Raw genomic sequence first — 21,965 nt, 5'->3', positions numbered from 1 at the left:
GAAGTGCAGTTGGAAATAATTTGAATATTTTTCAAAGACATATTATTGAAAGAAGGAACCCAATAGAGTGACCAGCCATATCTTTTTCAAACTACTTTCTGATGATATCTAAAAAACAATTATGTTCAAGACACCACCTGATAATGGTATGAAATGATAAATAGAATTCTGATAACAGCCTGTTAAATCACAAATCAGCAATAATATAATTCCATGACAGCTTCTTATAATAGACTTACTGCCAAATAGAAGGAGGAAAAAAATTAGAACAACTCATTGAATAATATTAATAAGTTAATTATTTCTGTTGAGCATTTCTGTAAAAGCCGTTTTTATAAATTATTATTTCCAATAAAAGAAAGAAGAATATTAAGAATTGCATGCAATAAACTTTTAATAGATCTCTCTTTATAACACTTAGAAATGATCGATTGTTAACTTTGCAGTTGGACAGAGGAAAAATAATAAATGAAATTCAGCATCAACTTAAAAAAGACAAATCATTATAGACACTTTAGTTATGACAAAGTCTAAGATATCATACAATTGACAGTTTAATAAATATATATTGAAAATGTATATGTACAAGCTAATTTGAAATTTATATTTGAAGGAGTATACATAAATTGGAACGAAGTCTTTGCCAAATTGATTAGTTGAAAATTGTGGTGTTTTAAATTTTGTAGTTTCTTTTAAAAATGATTAAATTCATCGATTTTTGAAATAGATGAATGTATATAAACTATATATAATGTCTTAGACCTTTTAATATATTATTGCATCTAAATGTTCTTGATTTTAGGTTTGTTTTGTTTTAAAATTAGTTTTTTTTTGATAATTTTTAAAAGAAAGATAAATTTTGACGTTTCGACTTTTCTTTGAGTCTTTATCAAAATATGATATTGACAATGTGCTTATTTATATTGAGCTATAGATCACCACTATCATGAATATCAAAATAAGGATAAAATCAACTTAGAACTTTGTTCTAATAAGAAAAATTAATTTTTTCTTGTTCCCTACATCTCAAATATATAGCAGTAATCAATTAAATTATTTCTAGTTTTATTAGAATTTACAAAATAGAGCTATAAATTTTATTAAATTATTTAGATCTTTTTTATCATTTATAGCTTTTTCTTTCTTATGAATGTGAACCATTTCTAAAAATTTCCTTTTTTGTGTATTAGATTCTGTTTCAAGAAGTTTTGAATCTTTATAATTGAATTTATGTTTTTTTGATATTTGATGGTTCGTTAATGCAGTTCTATTTTTTTTATCATATTGATGACCTCAGTTTATTTTCTAAATACTGAGATGTTTGCCCTATGTGGACAGTGTCACAATTAGTACAAGGCACTTGATATATAATATTACTTCTTTTGTTTTTTTTGGTGTTTTAGATTTCAATTTAGTCAAATATTTGGATAACGTATTATGCCCTTTATGACTTACTTATACTAATGTCATATTTGAAATAATTTGATAGTTGTTGAGAAAGTCCTTGTACATATGGTAAGGAAAATGTTTTATGTTTTGTTTCTGTTCTGTTTTTTAATTGATTGTTGTATCTGCTCATCCTTTTATTGAAAATTTACTTCTTTTGAAGCTTGCAGTCGAATTTGTCACGGTCGAATATGAAAGACATTGATCACCAAGGGTATTAAGCATATCTTCGTAAATCTGCTTACCTCTTAAAGCTTTTAAATACAGGTACTAAACGATGGCTCGATACTCCAATTTTTCGATTTTCACAATTTCGGTGAACATTTTTTTTTCTTTCAATTTATTACGTAACTTTGGTTTACTTTTTTGACGTAAAACTTTACACTGACACTTCTAATAATTTATTGTTATTTTATTTATGTGTTATGTTATTATTTTGTTTATGCATGGAATACATCCTCGTATATAAATGCATCTAAATGTTCTTGATTTTAGGACTCTTCTGTTTCAAAATTAGTTTTTTTTGATACTTTTTAAAAGAAAGATAAATTTTGATTCGACTTTTCTTCAAGTCTTTATAAAGAAGATTTATTTTTTATCTTATTAATTATAAGATATATTAATTATATCTTATATTGATTTATCTTTCTTTTAAAAACTATAAAAAAAAATATGAAACAGAAGAGACCTAAAATCAAGAACATTTAGATGCATTAATATATCAAAAGGTTTAAGAAATAAGAATTTGAAGAAATTTATATATATATATATATATATATATATATATATATATATACATATATACATATATACAGGGTGTTTCATTAAGAATGTCAAATCTCTGAACTGTAGATTCTAGACCTCAAAATTTGATGCCTCAACATGCCTTATGCTAGTTTCCGAGATATCGGAATAATTTTTTATGTTTTCATAATTTCTCTTTGAAAATTGGCAATTTTACGTTTTTTGTCATGAGGATTCATAATTTGCACTCTAATTCAACATTGCTAATAGAGGGCGCTAGTTACACTTTTTTGTGTTAATTAAATCAAAGTAAACTTTTTTTGGGCTAAACTTACAACTAAAATAATGAAAAAATATTAAAAAGCGTTAAATTCCACAAAAAAAGTTACTCTTCTTTGATTCGTGTAACTCAATCGGTTATCGAGTTATTTGCTTCTAAAAAGTTCAATAAATTTTAATTTTTCCATAAAAAAATTATTATTCCTTAAATATGTAACAATAACAAATTTGTAAACAAAAATAAAAAACTTCAAAGCAAATGCTCAAAATGCTAACCATTTACTTCAATACACTTTATGATCCGCTTTCGTAAAGATCTCTTAATATCAAATAATCCTTGTATATTATTTTTAATTACATCCGCGACTTCTTCTATTTTCCGTCGCAGTTGTGGAAGAGAAGTAATTTTTTCTTTGTAAACTAATGCCTTCATTTGCGACCAAATTGAAAAATCCAAAGGATTTAAATCAGGGCCCCTTCCACGACCAATCCATCGATGCGGAAACTGTCCGTTTAAGTAATGACGAACCTGTAAAGAATAATGTGGTGGTGCTCCATCGTGCAAAAACCATATAATTTGTCTTAAAGCTAGAGGTATATCCTCTAGTAATTCGTGTAAATGTTCTTGAAGAAAATCTAAATAAAGAGGTCCATTTAAATTGGTTCGCAGTTCAAAAGGACCTATTAAATAACCACATATTACACCACACCAAATTTTAACCTTAAACTCGTGCTGAAAATGTGTTTTTCTCATAGCATGTGGATTTTCAGAGTCCCACAAATGATTATTTTTATAATTAAATATTCCTCGTCTGGTAAATGTTGCCTCATCAGTAAAAAAAATTGTATCCGGAAAATCTGGGTTAACATTTTATTTACATTGCAAAAAATGGGCAAATTGTAGACGCTTAGGTAAATCTTGAGGTAATAAATTCTGAACAGGAGTGTAATGATATGGATGCAATTTTTCCCTCTTCAATATTCTAAAAATAGATGATTGGCTTATACCTGTTTGCAGACTTAATCGGCGAGCTCTGATATCTGGATTCTCCGTGATACAAATTAAAATTTCATCTCCTTCATCGGCAGTGATGTTTTTCGTAGTACCGTGCTCAGTATTAGAGCGTAAAGACCCCGTTTCACCTAAGCGGTTGTAAAGATTTCGGTACAGTTTGTAATTGGGTTGCCTTCGATTTGGGTATAATTGTGAATATCTTCTAGCCGCAGCTGGATCACTATAATTTGACTGAGCAAACACACAAATCATATCGCGCATCTCATTATTGGAAAAATCGTTATTCCTAGGCATTATTTGATAAATAACTTTTACACTTGTTAATTACTAAATTGTTAATAAATGGTATGTATACTAATGTATTACTTATTCTTATTATTATCCAATTTTTGCTTCTACACAAACTGTCTAATAGCGACAAAAGCCTACTGGAAAAGAAAACGAAAAATTAAACCGCGGCTTAATTCACGAATGTGATTTTGATATTAAGAGATCTTCACGAAAGCGGATCATAAAGTGTACTGAAGTAAATGGTGGGCATTTTGAGCATTTGTTTTGAAGTTTTTATTTGTGTTTACAAATTTGTTATTGTTACATATTTAAGGAATAATAAAATTATTTTATGAAGAAATTAAAGTTTATTGAACTTTTTAGAAGCAAATAACTCGATAACCGATTGAGTTACACGAATCAAAGAAGAGTAACTTTTTTTTGTAGAATTTAATGCTTTTTAATATTTTTTATTATTTTATTTATAGAGAGAAAGAGAAATTGTGAAAACATAAAAAAATATTGCGAAAATTTAAATTTAAACTTTGAACACCCCGTATCTCGGAAACTAGCAATATTTGCATAAGGCATGTTGAGCAGAATCATCATAATTTGAAGACTAGAATCTACAGTTCAGAGATTAGACATTCTTGATGAATCACCCTGTATATATATATATAAATTTGGGGTTTTGATTTTTCTTTACATCTTTATCAAAATATGATATTGACACTGACAATCCATAGAACATGAATATCAAAATGAAAATAGGAAATGATCTAATAAGAAAAATTAATTTTTCCTTAGTCCTTACATCTTAAATATGTAGCAGTACTTGATCAAACAAATTATTTGTAGTTTTATTAGAATTTACAAAATAGTGCTATAAATTTTACTCCAATTTTTTAGTTTTTTTATCATTTATAGCTTTTTCGTTTTTATGAATGTGAACCATTTCTAAAAATTCTCTTTTTCGTGTATTAGATTCCGTTCCAAGAATTTTTGATTATTTATAATTGAATTTATGATTTTTTCATATTTCATGGTTCGTTAACGCAGTTTTATTTTTTTTATTGTATTGATTTCCTTTAAGTCTATTTTTTAAATACTGAGATGTCTGCCCTATGTAGACAGCGTCACAATTAGTACAAGGCACTTGTTATATAATATTACTTCTTTTGTTTTTTGAGTGTTTTAGATATCAATTTAGTGAAATATTTGGATAATGTATTATGTCCTTTATGACTTATACTAATATCATATTTATTAAAATAATTATATATTATATTAAAATCAAGAATAAAATAAAAACTAAATACAGTAAAAGCTCTTTATTCGCGGGTTATATGCTCCAAAAATATGCCGCGAATATAGAAATCGTGAATACGGAATGGTAATTTGTATGGGATTATGGGGGATATGTTCCTAGGCGACAAAATAAATAAATAAATACATAAAAAACAAATATATAAAAAAATCAATTTTATTTAAGTTTTTGAACATTTTGATTAAATATCTTTGGGCTTAGGCAATGGTTTGAAGAATTTTGTAATTTTCTCTTGCTTGGCAGTTTTTAAAAGCTCCTTCAATTCAGACTGATACGGAGCAGTCGTATTAGCAAGAAATCGCAAAGCTCATTTGTCATTCTTAAACCTTCACTAAGATTTTTCAAATTAAATGTCACGTTTCCAGTACTTGTTGAAGCCTCTTCTTCAATAGGCTGTGAATTTAACATTTCCTCCCAAGTCGGTTTCAGTCAAATCTTCATTTTGCAATTCAAGTAATTCCTGAATGTCACTTGATTCTATCTGCTCGAACCCACCTCGTCCTCGATCACAATTTTTATTACGAATGTGAAAAAGGAAAAAATAAAACACGCAAAGCGACTTCTACAATAGAACGTTACAGCAACATTTAAAATATGTATATGTACTTTATCATTGAATAATAAAGTTGCTTTCATTCTGTTTATTTACGTTCTAAAAAACTCCGATTGCGGCGAAGGCGGCTTATGTCAAAGTCGTCGGCAATATCATTTAACAACATACTTTAGGCAAAGTTTTTATAAGATCTATTTTACTTTTTTCTAGTCCATTTGACGGCATTTACAAAGGATATTGGGTTGGATACCTATTGAAATCCTTTTATTATTATGTACTTATTAGATCCGCGAATGAAGAAATTTTTAGCCGCGAATATAGGAATTGGGTAACATTTTGTTACTCCGCGAATAGTTAAAACGCGAATGAAGGAAGCGCGAATAAGGAACTTTTACTGTATTATAAAAAAATAGCCTGGAAGATATCTTACTATAACTCATGCCATCCCAAATCATAAAAAACAGCGTCGTTATAGGATCAACAAATAGAGCATTAAAATAAAATCTCCAGAATATCACCCAGAAGTGATAAAGAAAATCATAAAAACTTTGAAAAATAATCAATATCCAGAAAATAAAATTAGTAAAATCATCCGACAACGTAGTACACAATAAGAACAATATAAATCCAACTACACAATTAAATTCAAGTAAAGAAATACAGAAATATAACACATTATCATAATCTCTATTCACTACACTAAAAAACAAAACTAAAGACTCTAATAAATCAAATATTATATATATCATACAATTTCTAAATTGTTCTAAAAATTAAATAGGAATAACTACACAATACTTGAAAATACACCAAAAATGCATCGACTGCTCTACACATGAAAAAAAGTAACATCATGAATTTGATTTTAAAAAAACAAAAATCTCAGGCCAACACACGAACTACCAAAAATTATTAATCAAAGAAATGATATACATCAAACAAGATGAATGTTCAGTGAATTATAGACAACATATAAAAAACTCCATAAATTTATTAATTAGTTTATTTCAATCTACCTGGTATAATACCATTTTATTGAAATTTCGAAATTTCCGCACATTTATTACCCCTCCCGACAATAATATACTTCCCATGCGTGCCAAAACCCCCAAATCCGCCAACAGGTCCCCTATAATTACGAAGTACAGGCGACTAGCTTTCCAGTTAGCTCAAGACCAGCACTGAGTGTTACTGCCAACAGTGTTCTTGATGCTTTCCATTTCCTCGGTGAAATTCAAAGGAGTAGGTAGATTGAGGCCTTGGAATCAACCCAAAAATGGGGTGATTTGTTGTTTGGAGTAGATATATTGAGACCACGGAATCAGATCACTTACCAATGAACGAATAACCATCCTATCCCTACCCTTCTCTTGATAAAGGAATAAATTAGTTATTTCGTAGACCGGCGACGTTAAGGAAAAATCCTGAAACCCGTCGATTTTTATTTTAAAAAGGGCTATTCGTAAGGATACCTTTTTATTTTTGACGACATCTGTGCGAGCGTGATGACGTCATAGCTAAAATCTTTAAATGGAAATATGGGAGTAATACATATTTAATATGTATTACTCATTAATTACAACGAAACTTAAATTAAATACTCAAATTGTTTACCTTCAGCTAAAATACAATGATAAAGACGTGCCGCGAACTCTTCTCGAACCTCTATGACTTCCGGAGTTATTTGTGCAATCTCAATACGTATCCTTTGGGTTCGTTGATATGGTGTAGTCTATTTTTGTACACTTTACTTTTCAAGTATCCCCATGACAAGAAATCAAGAGGAGGCGGCCATTTTATTGTTCCTGTTCAACCTATCCACCGATTTGGAAAGACGTTGTTCAAATAGTTGCGCACTAATACAGCATAGTATGGAGGCGCACCATCTTGCTGCAGCCATAAATCATTTCTGTTTGGAAACAGCCGGTTCAATTCAGTTAGGAAGAAGTTTTGAAGAAATTCTAAATATCGAGAACCTGTTAAGGTTTCTTCGAAAAAGTATGGCCCAATAATCCTATTATCTATTATTTCCGCCCAAACATTAACTTTATCTGGGTATTGAGTACGGTACTTCCAGTGCATCCAGTGTGGATTTTCTGTAGCCCAGTACCGATAAGTTTGACGATTGACATGACCGTTTAGTAGAAATGTAGCTTCATCCTAGAAAAGAACCTTTTTTAAAAATATCGGATCTCTGTTATTTTGTTCTATCAAAATTTCACAAAACTCAATTCGTCTATCAAAATCATTTTCCATAAGCTCTTGTACCAAACTTACTTTGTAGTGATGCCACTTTTCCTTCTTTAGCTTTCTAAAAACTGTTGAATGGTCCATGCCATTATCTAATTATCTAATGCTACTTGCCGTGAACTGGTATGGGGATTATCTTGAAAGGCTAACAGAACATCTAGTTGTTTGTTTTCTGATATTGGTTTTCTACTACCTTTAGGGAGGTCTTTGACATGACCCTTTTCTCTGAATTTCTTCTCAATTTTGTTTATAGTGGATTGTGAAATTGGTTCTCGGTTGGGGTTTTATTATCAAATAACGTACATACTTCTTTCTGCGTACGTCCTTATCTCCGCAACCAATCATTATTAGAATTTCAATTCTTTGCATTTCAGTCAGCTTCATGTTGATAGATACAAAGACTTTTTGAATTCGTCTAATACAATAATACAATCAATCATTTGACAGAAAGTTAATTATGTCCAAGTGTTAATGTTGATGTTGATAATGTAACTAGATTTTTAAAAAAGGTAAAAAGTAGGTAGATAAGACATTTCGTTACCAATAACGGCCTTTACAAAATTTATTTTTGTGTGTCAAAAAATACATCATGCCAATACTTAATACATTTTATTTAGAAATCTGTTGAAATTTCATAAATAATATTTGTGACAATACGCAAATCAATTACTGTAAATATTGATATGGCTGAATAGGTATTTAAAAGACCTTTCAAATAATGTATTATAACACCCACATTTCCATTTAAAAATTTTAGCGTTCATATAGATGACGTCAAAAATAAAAAGGTATCCTTACGAATAGTCTGTTTAAAAATAAAAATCGACGGGTTTCCTTTCATTTGCACCATACTGTATATATATATATATATATATATATATATATATATATATATATATATATATATATATATATATATATGAATTTTAAAGAAGCTATATTATGAGTAGTTAATATAACAAAAAACTACTAATAGTAATTCCATTTGACATTAGCGTTATGATGGAGAAACAACAATATTTAGATTTATCCAGAAAATTAATTGACAATTATACATGGTATAAAAAACTTACCATTGATCCAACACTAGAAACAACTGTAATAAATTTATAAAAAAATGTTTAACAAAAAAACAAAGAAACCAAAGAGAAAGTAACGAACTATAATGGTATTTCTGCTAAATTCTACTGTTTACCAAAAATTCATAAATCTACTCTTATCAGCTAGACCAGTGGTCGGCAAAATTATTTTCCAGAGATATGAACATTATAACAATGTTAAAAAAAAATTGGAGCCGAAACGCTTATTTAGTAAAATTTTATTACACCAAATAAAACTAAATTTAATTCTTATTAAATATTTGTGTGAACAATGTGCTTGCATCCTCCTTGGAAAGTTTGAGTAAGTAAGGTTTGTATGTTTTGTTTTTAATTTTAGGTATGATTCTAAGCTCTTATCAATAAGGCGATTTCTGAGTTTAGTCTTGATAATATTCATGCTTTAAAAAAATGTTCGCATATACGAGGGCCGTTTTTTTTAAACTGATCGCTTTGTGCAGACGCTACGCGAGATGAAGAAAGCGGGCATGCACTGTAGGCGACTGCGATGCTCTCGCACTACACACTCAGCCATTATTGACATTCAGGCGTCAGTTGGCATTGTGCTACATCAACGTGAACATGTCCGCTATTATTGATGCTTCTGCCAAGTGTGATTCGTTTTCTACAGGCTGAAGGCCATACTGCTGCAGAAATTCATCTTTGTTTACGGAATTTCCAGAAGTTTTGTTTGGTACTCTACCTGAATTCATTGATGGCAAGTTTCTTTGAACAGGGTATTGAAAAGCTTGTCCACAGATATGACAAATGTCTCAATCTCTTCGGTGATTATGTCAAAAAGTGACCGTAAGTTAACTAATTTTTTGGCAATAAAATTATTATTTTCTATGAATTTGTCTTTTATTTATAGCCTATCGGAGGTTTAAAAAACGGCCCCTTGTATATGTAGAACTGAAAAGGGAAGAACAGCAATCGTAAGTTTTTTCAGCTGATCGTAAGAGTCAGGAATATTATTCCAAGAGTTGAAAATGATCATTTCTTCCTTCTTCAGGTCATTCAAAAATGAATTGTGAACTAAGATCACATTTTTTCTTCTCCATTATTTCCAATTAATCAATGTATGCACTGAACGACTCAAATGGTAACTGCACTAAAAAATTTTTATTTTCCATCATCAGAAAACCAAAACTTGATATGACCAAAAATGGGAGAAAACTTTTGGACAAATAGAAGTTATCGAAAAATGTATTACAAATTTTGTACCGAATCCACAAACATACATCATATAATAATACTTGTAAGATGTGCAGCTAGATTAAAAAGTAAAAGTTTTAAATAAGACAATAAAAGGAAAGATACGGTAGATAAGAGTAAACTGTTCACACTACAACTGCTAGTCTGTGATGCCAATTAATACCCAATTACTTTAGAAAGAGTATGCGCGCGAATGCTTGTGGTACCTTTGAAACACACCGGAGTATGCCGAAAACAGACGAACAATTTCAGATGGTAGCTAGTACATGATTTGGGTTTACGTTTACAAAAATTAATAAAATCATACTCGATGTTAGTCGTGTATCTTTACAACAATTTGAATTTTTAATTACTATCTATCTTTCAATTGAACAAAAAATTATACATGTTCTCGATTTATAGAAGAATATTAATTTATCAAAATAAGATGTAACTATTTTTTTAGCAAGTATTTTTAAATGAAACTATTATTGCGCCTTCCATGGCAGAGCCTCACTTAATGATACAGAGAGCCACATGTGGCTCTGGAGCCGCACTTTGCTGACCACTTAGCTAGACCTATTGTAGTATCAATTAACACTCCAATTGAACCTCTCAATAATTGGTAAACTGAAATTTTGATAAAATCTTATGATTTTAACAACTTTTATCATATCAAAGACTTTGAAGTTAATGAAACTTTTGATTATATGATATTACCACAGAATTAAGTTTTATTCGGATCATAAGTTATATGCCTCTTTAGTAATTTCCACTTAAATATGTCTTACAGCTCTACAACTTAAATGGAGTGATGAATGAAGTAAACATCACAAACTTAATAAAGAAACTCTATTAAAATTAATAAAATTCATTTTTAATTATACATATTTCTCTTATAATTATAAAAATTACCAATTACCAACAAAAACAAATTACACTAAGGTTATTTAAATCAGGTAAACTTATTAAAAATTGAATGCACCCTATTAACCTGATTTAAATAACCTGTAATTTATGCATATCTTTTAGATTTTGAGAAAACAAATTCTATAGAAAAATTCAACGCCAATAACAACTAACTAACCTCACCTAACCTATTTTATATTAATTATAAATTAATTTTACCTTAGTTTCTACATCCCTAAAATATGTATTTATTTCATTAGATGTAATTTCTCTAACTACAAAGGATACGATAACGAATTCATAAAGCTATAGAACTAATACTTACAATAACATACTTCAAATATGAAAATGACATATATAAAAAAAATGATGGTTGCTTAATGGGAGCTGCCATTTCAAGTGTTATAGCATAATTAGTAAAGGAAGTCTTGAAGAAACTGTCTTATGCATAAGTTTGCTGATAGATCTATCCAACTATCAGATATTTTATTTAAAAGCTTAGCCATTCAAGAAGCAAAAACTGAATTGAAAGAAAATAATTATTTCCAAAAAAAAGTTAAAAAACATATTCAAGAAAAGGACTAACAGATTCTATAATCAATATAGAAACAAAATATAAAACATTTTTTTTTCACTATATGTACAAGGATTTTCCTGACAACTATCGAATTATTCTAATAAATATTATATTAGTATAAGTCATAAAGGATATAATTCATTATCCAAATATCTCACTAAGTTAAAATCTAAAAAACCCAAACACAAGAGAAGTAATATTATATATAAAGTTCCTTGCACTGATCGTGACGCTGTCTGCATAGGGCAAACATCTCAGTATTTAGAAAATAGACTAATAGGTCATCAATTTGATAAAAAAAATAAAATTGCATTAACAAACCATGAAATATAAAAAAAAATCATTGACCTTTCTTTTATAATGGATGACACTTATATGATTTCCGAATTGCAAAATGCATCTCCGCATATACTCCTAACTCAAGAAGAAACTGGCAAATTTCGCACTTTTGTACTTTATTTTTATTAAACGTTGTATCCTAAGAATTTTTTTAAATTCCCTCAAAATTTACAAAATAATTTTCCCTTGTTTCTCCGTTCTCAATAAATTCCCAACTTTTTTTTGTTTTTCCAACAAGCACAGTTTCCAAGCTTATTTTTCCAGAAATCTAGAAATAAATTATAGGTTTATGATTTATAAGATTCATTGTCTTTCTCTATAGTTCACATATTACATAGTTACTTATACTTATAATAAAATAAAATACTTATTATATTTTGATTGATTTAAAGTCGATATTAGTTCATATTCATTCTAATAACTACATTTCTACAACTACTCAATTTTTACACATTAATATAAATTATTGTAAATAAACTCCTATTTAATACGTTTCTTTGAAATTATGAAACTTCTTTAAACAAAAGGCACTATCAAAATCCTGACTGTTTATTAAAGGCAATAAAAAAACTAATATTTTCCTTTTTTTTAAGTTATACATTTAACTTAATGCATATATGGAGGCTGATCATGATAATGATTACCACAGACCTAATAACACAATTGTGTTATTCGGTCTATGATGATTACCTGTTTTGGGTATTATCAGTTTGTGTTGAAAATATTCTATTATATATTTACGGGTTCAAAGCATATAAATTGATTAAAAAAATTTTAAAGTTTGAAGTGTCTTTCTCTATTAAAAGGCGGCAATACTAAAGATACAATGCCTCTATTATCGAATATAAAAAATCGTACTCCATATATTATACCATCGCCTGATTTATTGGATATTTGCAAAACTTGCGAACATATACGAAAATACCAATCAGAACTAACTAAAGAACCAAAAATCAAACAGTTTTTGATAAATAAATTTTTTAACCATATTGGAATGTAATTTGATAATAAAGTTATGAATGATCAAATTTTGGCAAAGGATATTTTGGATAACAAAGTTATGAATGATCAAATTTTGGCAAAGGATATTTTGGATAACCATCGAGTTTTATTCAAATACACGATTACATTACGAATTTGAAAATGTCTGTAAAAATGTTTTTATTAGGCAAAAACATACAAAAATTTTATTATTAAAACATCAATAACAATTGTAATGTGTATTTTTTACTGTCATACCTATGTATATAATAAATTGATTTTTCTAAATATATTCCATGCTTCAGCCTATTACTTTGTAATCTTGATGTAATAATTATTATACCCTATTTTTAAACTAGGAAGACCGTTTCAGGAAACCTGAATCACACCACTAGAAATTACTAGAAAAGTTACTAGATTGGAAGCGATGACATAAAATACTAGTCATACTAAAATTATACGGCTTGGAAATAATTAACCACAAACTAAATTGGTAAAAGAGCGAATGCATATTGAAAACAAAAAAATACAACGAATTGTGAAATGAAATCTTTAAAGAATTTCAAATTCTACGTTTGTAATAAGGTCAATAATAGTAGTCAAATTGGGTGGCACAAGAAATTTTGTATATATTATTGACACAAATTTTCAAACGATGATAAGATAGTGAGTTATTTCTGATCAAATGTAAAAATTCAGAATGAAGGTTAGTTTGTTTTTCAAAAATTGAGCTATATGAGAAATGAAGATCAGTTGAATAAAAATTTGGTTGAGTATGAAATATAAGAAAATGTTTGCAATTACAAGAACTTATTTGATTTAAAAATACCTGAAATATTTTTTTATTCTATATAGAAAGAAATCAAAAATATCTTAATGAGATACACTTTAGCAGAACAATGTATTTGTCATCACTTCTTTCATAGATTTCCCTTTTGGACCATTTAGTAGTAGAAAATGAAAATTTTATGGGATTCGATTCATAATAATTTGGTGGCAGTCTAAGAACAATTTTATTATTTTGTTGGGCCATTTTATCAATAACATGAATTATATTTAAACTCAAAATATCAATTATTGTACAGAATCCATAGAGTTAATATTAAAGTTAAAGTGTATCACCATTTTCTATCTCTCTCTACTCGCTATTAATTTTTATTTTCCTCCTTTGCCGATTTCACCATTTCAAACCTTCATTTAAGAGTTTCTTATTTTAAACAAAATAATACTCGTACAACTTAACTGTTATTTTATTTGCCACTAGTTACATTCGACTTGTATCTTGTCAAGAACTAAAATTCTTCTTTTTTTTTACAACTTAACTAGTAAAGTTTCTAAAACGAACATTTTAATCTTCTTCTTTTTCCTCTTTAACCGAGGCTACGGTACATTGACAATCAGGGCCTTCGTAGCAATCAACTGCCAATCCTTTCTATCCTGAATATGGTGCCTCCAACTTCGAACCCCTAGCTGGATTAGGTCCGTCCCAACGTCCTCCAATCAGCGAAAGCGGTGTCTTACTTTCAGTCGCCGTCCTTCAGGAACTCCATATATGACTATGCGTGAATATCGATCAGAAGAAATCCTCTCAACCTGTCCCAGTCACCTAAGACGCGCCAGCCGGATGAATGCCACCAAATGTGTCTCAGCTCAGCATTTCTTCGGATCCTCCACGCATCGTTGTCTTTAACAGGGCCAAAAATCTCTTGTATGTGACTACGGGATGCATGCTCTGACCTTTGTGAGAGCCCTCTAAACTTGAGCGATCTCTGAACTGCCCAGAAACATCTGTTCCCCCTAGCAACTCTTGCCTTGTCATTATCTTCAGTTATCAAGGCCCCAAGGTATTTGAATTGGTGGCACACAGGGAAGCGATGTTTTCTGACTTGGAACGTAGTTTGGGAGGTCGGGGTTTTACTTGAGGTTCTCATGTACACGATTTTCTGTTCATTGATTTTGAGTCCTCTTGCTTCAGCTGCTCGCTCGAACTCCCCAACCGTTTTTGAAAGAGCCGAACTGATTCGTGCAATGATATCAACATCACCGTATTTATAGAGTTCGGTAGTATCCTAGGGTACTTGTTTTTCAGTTTTTTGATGATGCCATTTGTGGGCTGCTTAAAATTTATTTCTCTTTATGTAATGATGAAAGAGAAATGTATAATAAATCTGGGCATTTTTCTATTTCAGTTAAAATTTTATTCAAAGTTGGTGCTTCATTTTTAAAAAAGAAACTGTGTACAATGCATCGAATTATATTTTTTTGTATATCGTTGATTGATTCTACAACTCCTAGACGACCTTCTTAATGGTTAGAAAAGACAATTATTCCAGTGTCTCTATATTCTTCAATAATTCGGAACACAATGGATCTAGCAACTCCTAAAAAATTAAATTTGGATCTGGATGTTTCATACCAAAGAGCTATTTTGATAACTTACCCAACGTTCATACAATTTTAAAAATAATGGCATTCACCTTTATCTCTGGTTCATGATTTGAGATTTGTTTATACTGCTTCTGTGTAGATCAGGGGTAGGCAACGCGGAGCCCACGAGCGCCATGGGGCCCCCGATCGGTTTTAATGCGCCTTCGCTGAACTAATGTAATTGTATGATAGCCAGAGCGATTCACTTACTCTTGTCAAACGGCGTTAAACAGCAAGTAGTCAGTTGAGTTTAGGATTGTGCATAGATAAGCAGTTTGCTAACCTTGAGCGTATCTAATAACACGCACGTATTTTTTGTTAGTGTGTGATCGTATCTCGAATAGACCACGCGTAGACCGTGCATTTAAAATTACCAAGTAAACCGAAATGATTATTTTCTTTCAAAACCCTCCATGGATAAATGTAAAAGAAAAGAACATATTATTTTAACGATGAATGGGAACATCTATATTGTTTCGTTGATAACAAAGTGTATTTGTTTGTTGTGTAATAATAGTGTTGCGATTCCCCAGAAAAGTAATATTGAATGACATTTTAAGACCGTTCATACCAATTTTGATAGTGACTATCTAATGAACTCTGAAGTTAGAAGAAAAAAAATTATTTATTTAAAATATTCAATAACTAACCAAAGTTTTTTTACTAAACCACTGCATTTGCTAGCTAAGAATAAAAAAACATTTACAGATGGAGAATTAGTGCCTTGTTGAAGAATTTAAAAATAAAAAGGAAACAGTTTCAGCTATAAATTCGTTGCAATTATCAGCACAAACTGTTACTAGAAGAATTGCAGTAATGATGCCGAAAATTATATTTTCTTTTCGCTACAGATGGATGAATCGACAGATGTGACCAATATATCACAATTGGCAATTTTCGTGAAGATGGTATTTTCTGATTTTACAACAAGAAGAATTCCTTAAAGTTCTGCCATTAAAAGGAAGCACCAGAGGTGTAGATATCTTTTCTACTTTTAAAAAGTATATAACAGATGTAAAATTATCTGTACAAAAGTTATCGTCAATTAAAACAGACGGGGCACCAGCGCTGACGGGTAATAAAAAAGGATTTATTGCCTTATGTAGACAGGATTCCTTATTCCCGAAATTTATTTCTTATCATTGCCTCATACATCAGGAAATATGCTCAAAAACAATCGTATTTACGATAGTAACAAAAATTATTAATTCCGTAAGATCGGGAGCTATGCGACACAAATTGTTTAAATTACTTTTAGAAGATGAGGACGTTCAGTTAAGATATTCTTTTACATACTGAAGTGAGGTAGCTGAGAAGAGGTACAATACTTGAGCAGTTTATCATGCTTTTGCAACAAATAAAGGAATTTATTGCATCAAGCGGCGAATTTTACGAGCAATTAGAAAATATGGATTGGTTAATCAACCTCGGCTTTCTGACTGATATAACAGCAATTGAATGAATTAAATTCAAAAATACAAGGGAAAATCAGCATATCGCTGACATGAATAGTGCAGTAAATTTATTCAAATGTAGGTTAGTGATGTTGAAATCCCATATATTGGAAAAATCATTATCACATTTCCCAAATATAAAATATACTGTTGAGAGTTAAAATTTGAATATTTAAAATTTTACTGCTACATCATATTTAGAAATTATAGATAAGCTAATAGAAAAGTTTTCTTCTAGATTTAAAGATTTTGCAGCATTAGAACCCGTTCTAATATTTTTAATAAATCCATTCAATATTACTGAAGATGATGTCCTTCAAAGAGTTTCAGTGTATTTCAAGCTTCATAATATCGAAGACCTATAATTAGAAATAATAAAATTGCAAAGTGATATTATTTTAAAAGCCCATAGTAATGATAAAATGTTTTGGAACTTAGTCGATGAAAATAAACGTCCTATTTTAAGGAAATGTTCGCTAAAAATTTATTCAACAACATACAATAGCGAGTCTTTGACCAATCTGGAATATACAGAATTGCCAATTTAAATTAAAATCAGTCCTCCTAGCTTAATATAGTCGACTATGTAATAACTTCTCAGAAGCTTTAAGAATACTCATGAATTAATTCAAGAAATATTTGTTATCTTCATTTGACTCAAAATGCTCATTTTTAATTGAAACATTGATATTTTCATAATTTTATGTTTATTATGTTTTTCATTTAAATTATTAAGCAAAGCTCAGTTCCACAATGCATTCATAAATAATGGTATTATATATTATATAAATTAAATTTAAAAATTTTAAGCTGCAATAGAGAAGTGGCTTATCCTTCTCTACTTGCAATTATATTCGCGACGCTTGCGCACAATACTTACTTATTGAATATTCTTATTATGTATCGAGTTATTTCAAAATGATATATGTGAAGAACAGGCAAACATCTATTATATTGTATTATCAATGTTAAAATTTATGGTAATTATGCATCATTTTATTAACAAATCAAGCTAATCTATAGTTTCTAAAAGCCCCTATCATTACAATATATATTCAGCAATTATGAAAGTTGTCATTTTGATAAATACTGAAATGAGTCAAAACGTCAATTATTTACCTGTTCTAAAAACTAATTTTCAACCAACAACGATTTGCTTACAAAAGATAGAAGCAATTACTCATTCAAATCTTGGATGATTATAGAATAGACGGTATTAAAAATACGAAAAAAAGCTTACTTGTCGCTTTAAGTAAAGAATTTTAAATATTAAAATAACGTGTACTAATGTAATTTTGAAATAAGAATATCAATTTAATTTTAATAGACTAAATAAACTGGAAAGTTTTTAAATTGAGATTTTTGTTTATTGTGTCTCTTCAGAGAGAGAGAGAGAGAAGAGACCTAAAATCAAGAACATTTAGAAGAATAAACATATATAAAAGAAATAAGAAATTAAATATATATATATATATATATATTTGATTTTTTATCTTTCAATTGAAACTTCCTTAACGTTTCCATCGATTGAGGTCTTTATTTTATAATTTTTTATACATTTTTATAATTGTACAATATATATATATATATATATATATATATATATATATATATATATATATATATATATATATATATATATATATAATTGTACAAGATTTTTAAAATAAAAATTATTTGTTACTTAAAATAAGTAGTTACGTTGGCATTTGTAAAATAGAATTGTAAATGTCATTTGAATTGTTTAGGTTTTTTTTAATTCTATGTATGTGTAACATTTCTTAAAGTTCTTTTTTTCTTGTATTTGAATATGTTTAAAAAAATTTCGAACTAATATAGATTAGAGTTAGTACACCAAAGTGTACTATACACTTTGGTGTACTAACTCTAATATATTCCGAACTTTTGAATACTTATGTATCCATTGTCTGAGAATTAATTAGTTAATAATGTATGTGTGAGTGTGTGTGTGTTTTCATTTAAAGGGTAGGAAAATACTTCTACCTATCCTAAGGACCTGCTGTTCTGCCTGGTATGTCGAACTCGGAATCCTTCTTCCACTATCTACTTCCACTGTCCCGATTTTATTCCTTCTTTATTTTTTTATTTTTTTCTCCAGCGCGGAGTTCTTTCAGCACCTCAGCTGCGAACGTGCTCGTTGCTGTCCACACAGTTCCTGATAAGAGAATAGCTTCCAACATATTTTCAGGCGTGATCTCTCCTCGAAGTGCTATTTCCCAGTTACGACGAAGCATGCCGAAGCGCATGTGAAGAAAATGTGCTCCGCATTTTCTTCGACTCCTGCACAGGTTGGGCGGTTTGGGCAATCTGTTTCAACCTCTAAAGAATCAATGTCTGAAGAGCATTTTGGTCAGATAATATTTAACCTTTCTATCGGGTTGAGCTAGATATATATATAACAGCGGGATAAGATGGTGAGTCCATCTTCCCTTGATCGAGACGTCCTATAACATTTGCCAACAATCTATGCTATTTTTCCGCTCATTTCTCGTAACCTCTGTCGGGCTCAGTGTGGTCGATCCTCTCTGCCGATAAAGGGATCTCCTATCTTCCGCCAACACTCCAATGGGCAGCATTCCTACAATGACACATACTGCATCCTCGCACACTGCGCGAAATGCGCTGGCAACTCTTAGGGCACTCAGCCGATACACCGATGCTACTTTCCGTCGTGATTCCTACCTCTGCAATACGTCGGCCCATATAGCAATGCCATACGTGATCACCCATGTGACTACTATTGACAACAAAGCTCCATTTATCTGTTTTGGACGTTCGGTGTAAGTCGAGATAATATGTTTCTCACTCCAGAAGCCTTTATACATACGAACCTTGCTGCTTGATGTTCATCGATGATGTGGCATCGATAATCACTCCCAAGTTACGAATGAACGGTTGGGATGTGATCTCGTATTCCCCAATTTCCTGCTTGTAATTAGCACCGCCTCTGTTTTGTACTGTGCTAGTATCAGGCCAACTGAGTTCATCCACCTACAAATCTTCTGGAGAACCTTATCAAAAGTAAAATTGATTCAGGTGCTCCTTTACTCCTGTTTATGGATAACTCCAAGAGTATCGTGCTATGATCAATGGTAGTATACATATCAGACCCCTATCAGGATTAGTTACCTCTAACGAGGCTGCTGCTCACGAAAGTGGGGTCCACTATTGAGCTCGCCTATCTTCTGATAAATATATCGGATATTGCTTTTTTCAATTCGTGGCCTGTGTCAATACTCCCTTTAGTTAGGGTGATTAACATATTCCCTGTGCTTTCCTGCGGATTTTGTCCACGCAAGACCTGCTCAACAGAAACATCCTACTTTACTGAACTAAGTACCTTAGAATACTAATCCTTTTCCTTCGGGCGAATAATAATTGCGTTTGGTTGTGTTGCTATTTTCTTCGGCTCTATCTTTTGCGGCTTTTTTTATACCTAGTCTCCAGTTAGAGGTATTATTTAGCTCCGCCTTTTTGATTGGTGGAGTTGTGGTTTTTTCGACTATTTGGCCGTTTTGCTGTCCAGCTCAAATAAGTTTCGCTTTCTTCCTGCGTACGTTCATATCCGCTGACCTCCATTGGATGGCACCTCCTCATCATCGATCTCCGTGACCTCTTCTGTTGTTTCAGAATAAGTTCGGATATGCGCGGTTAAAAGGTTTGCACCAGTAATGTTGGCGTGGATGTGGAAACTCACCTCACTCTGTGTACATTAATTTTGAGTTGAACGAACTCATGCAACTCATTTATAAGCTTCTCGAGTCTGTCCCAATATTTCGTTCTCGTTATCTCCTTATTTTCTTTTGGAAGGAGTACAGCCATTCTCTATGCGGTAGACGCGTCCTGGCGATCTTTGGCCTTCTCGCGTAGATGTTTTCGTCTCTAGTTGCTTCCCACAGAATGGGGCAGCCTCCCTACCTTAGCAGGAAGGGATTATCCAACTAACGTGGGACCCTCCTGAGGTAATATATTTTTACTTTCCGACATTTTATATTTTTTACATTTTTTACAATGGTTTGTTCGAGAGTGTGTGTGTGTCTATGTAAAATATTTAGTGCTTTAGATCTGTACACAAGCATTATATCTAAAACCTCATATTTTTTTAGGATTATTCTACTATTACGAGGCTATGTTATCAGCTGCCAAAAATCTAAGTACAGTATTCACTGAGTTTGAAGTAATAATTTATAAAAATTATTCGGTATGCTGGATAGACTTCAACACTTGTGTTTTCATAAGATATTTTTTTGATACAGATTATGTTCAAGACAGAATTCACCAATGTTTAGAGGTAAGCTATTCAGTCTGAAATTTTATTATGAAAAATTTCTACATTCATACGATTTAAATGATATACCACATTACTTTTTGAAATCAATAAATTCTTCTCATTTGCTGACTAAAGCCTTTCACTTCATTTAATATATATTTTTTTCCAACTCCTATTATTTTTATTATTAAACATCTGCTATCTCCTCGATTTAAATTCAAAAATTGATATTCATAGTTTATGCACTTTATCTAAAATACCTAGTCTTCATTAGATGCTAGAGAGAGAGAAACCATGACTAAGTATTGTAGATAACGAAAGTGCTTGCATGCAAAGATAGATAAATAAGCTGTTGCAAAAGATACTGAGACTTCTACTTATACTTGCTACTAAAATGGTTTATTCAGCTAAAATGCCAATTTAAAACACTACAGAATAATTGAACATCTGTACTGCCCCTCTGTTGTATGACATTTTCAATGAAATTTCTAACTTCACTCCAACAAAAGATGAGTTCACGTAACATCATGTTATTAACCAAGATCTGGAGTCATATTAGTTAATACTTTATGTTGTGGTTTATAATGTTTCCAATATTTCTGTTATTGTGGTAATTTTATAATTCAATGAATGTAAGAGGCTTATTTTAAGAAGTGTATACGATTATTATAGATAACAAATTTTCTAGACTCAAATTAGTCCCGGTGATACACCTGCCATGTTTGGACTCCTAGACGATTTAAAGAATTTGTGGATAAGGGAACAAAAAAGGATCAGAAAAATTAAGTAAGTCAGTTTTTTAAATTGGTAAC

At 30.5% G+C, this 21,965-nt stretch overlaps 1 protein-coding gene across 1 annotated transcript in view; it reads left to right on the top strand.

The window, feature by feature from the left end:
* LOC130895442 (putative autophagy-related protein 11) overlaps nt 1–21,965 on the top strand; it is a 38,326-nt gene that overhangs the window by 2,438 nt on the left and 13,923 nt on the right. Inside the window, exons 4-5 of the mRNA XM_057802723.1 lie at nt 20,990–21,174; nt 21,842–21,939. Of these exons, the coding sequence (XP_057658706.1) occupies nt 20,990–21,174; nt 21,842–21,939 (283 nt within the window). The remainder of the gene's footprint in view (nt 1–20,989; nt 21,175–21,841; nt 21,940–21,965) is intronic.

The sequence above is a fragment of the Diorhabda carinulata genome, chromosome 1 (genome assembly GCF_026250575.1).
Source record: "Diorhabda carinulata isolate Delta chromosome 1, icDioCari1.1, whole genome shotgun sequence".
NCBI lineage: Eukaryota > Metazoa > Arthropoda > Insecta > Coleoptera > Chrysomelidae > Diorhabda > Diorhabda carinulata.
This window is presented reverse-complemented; position numbering and strand designations above follow the sequence as displayed.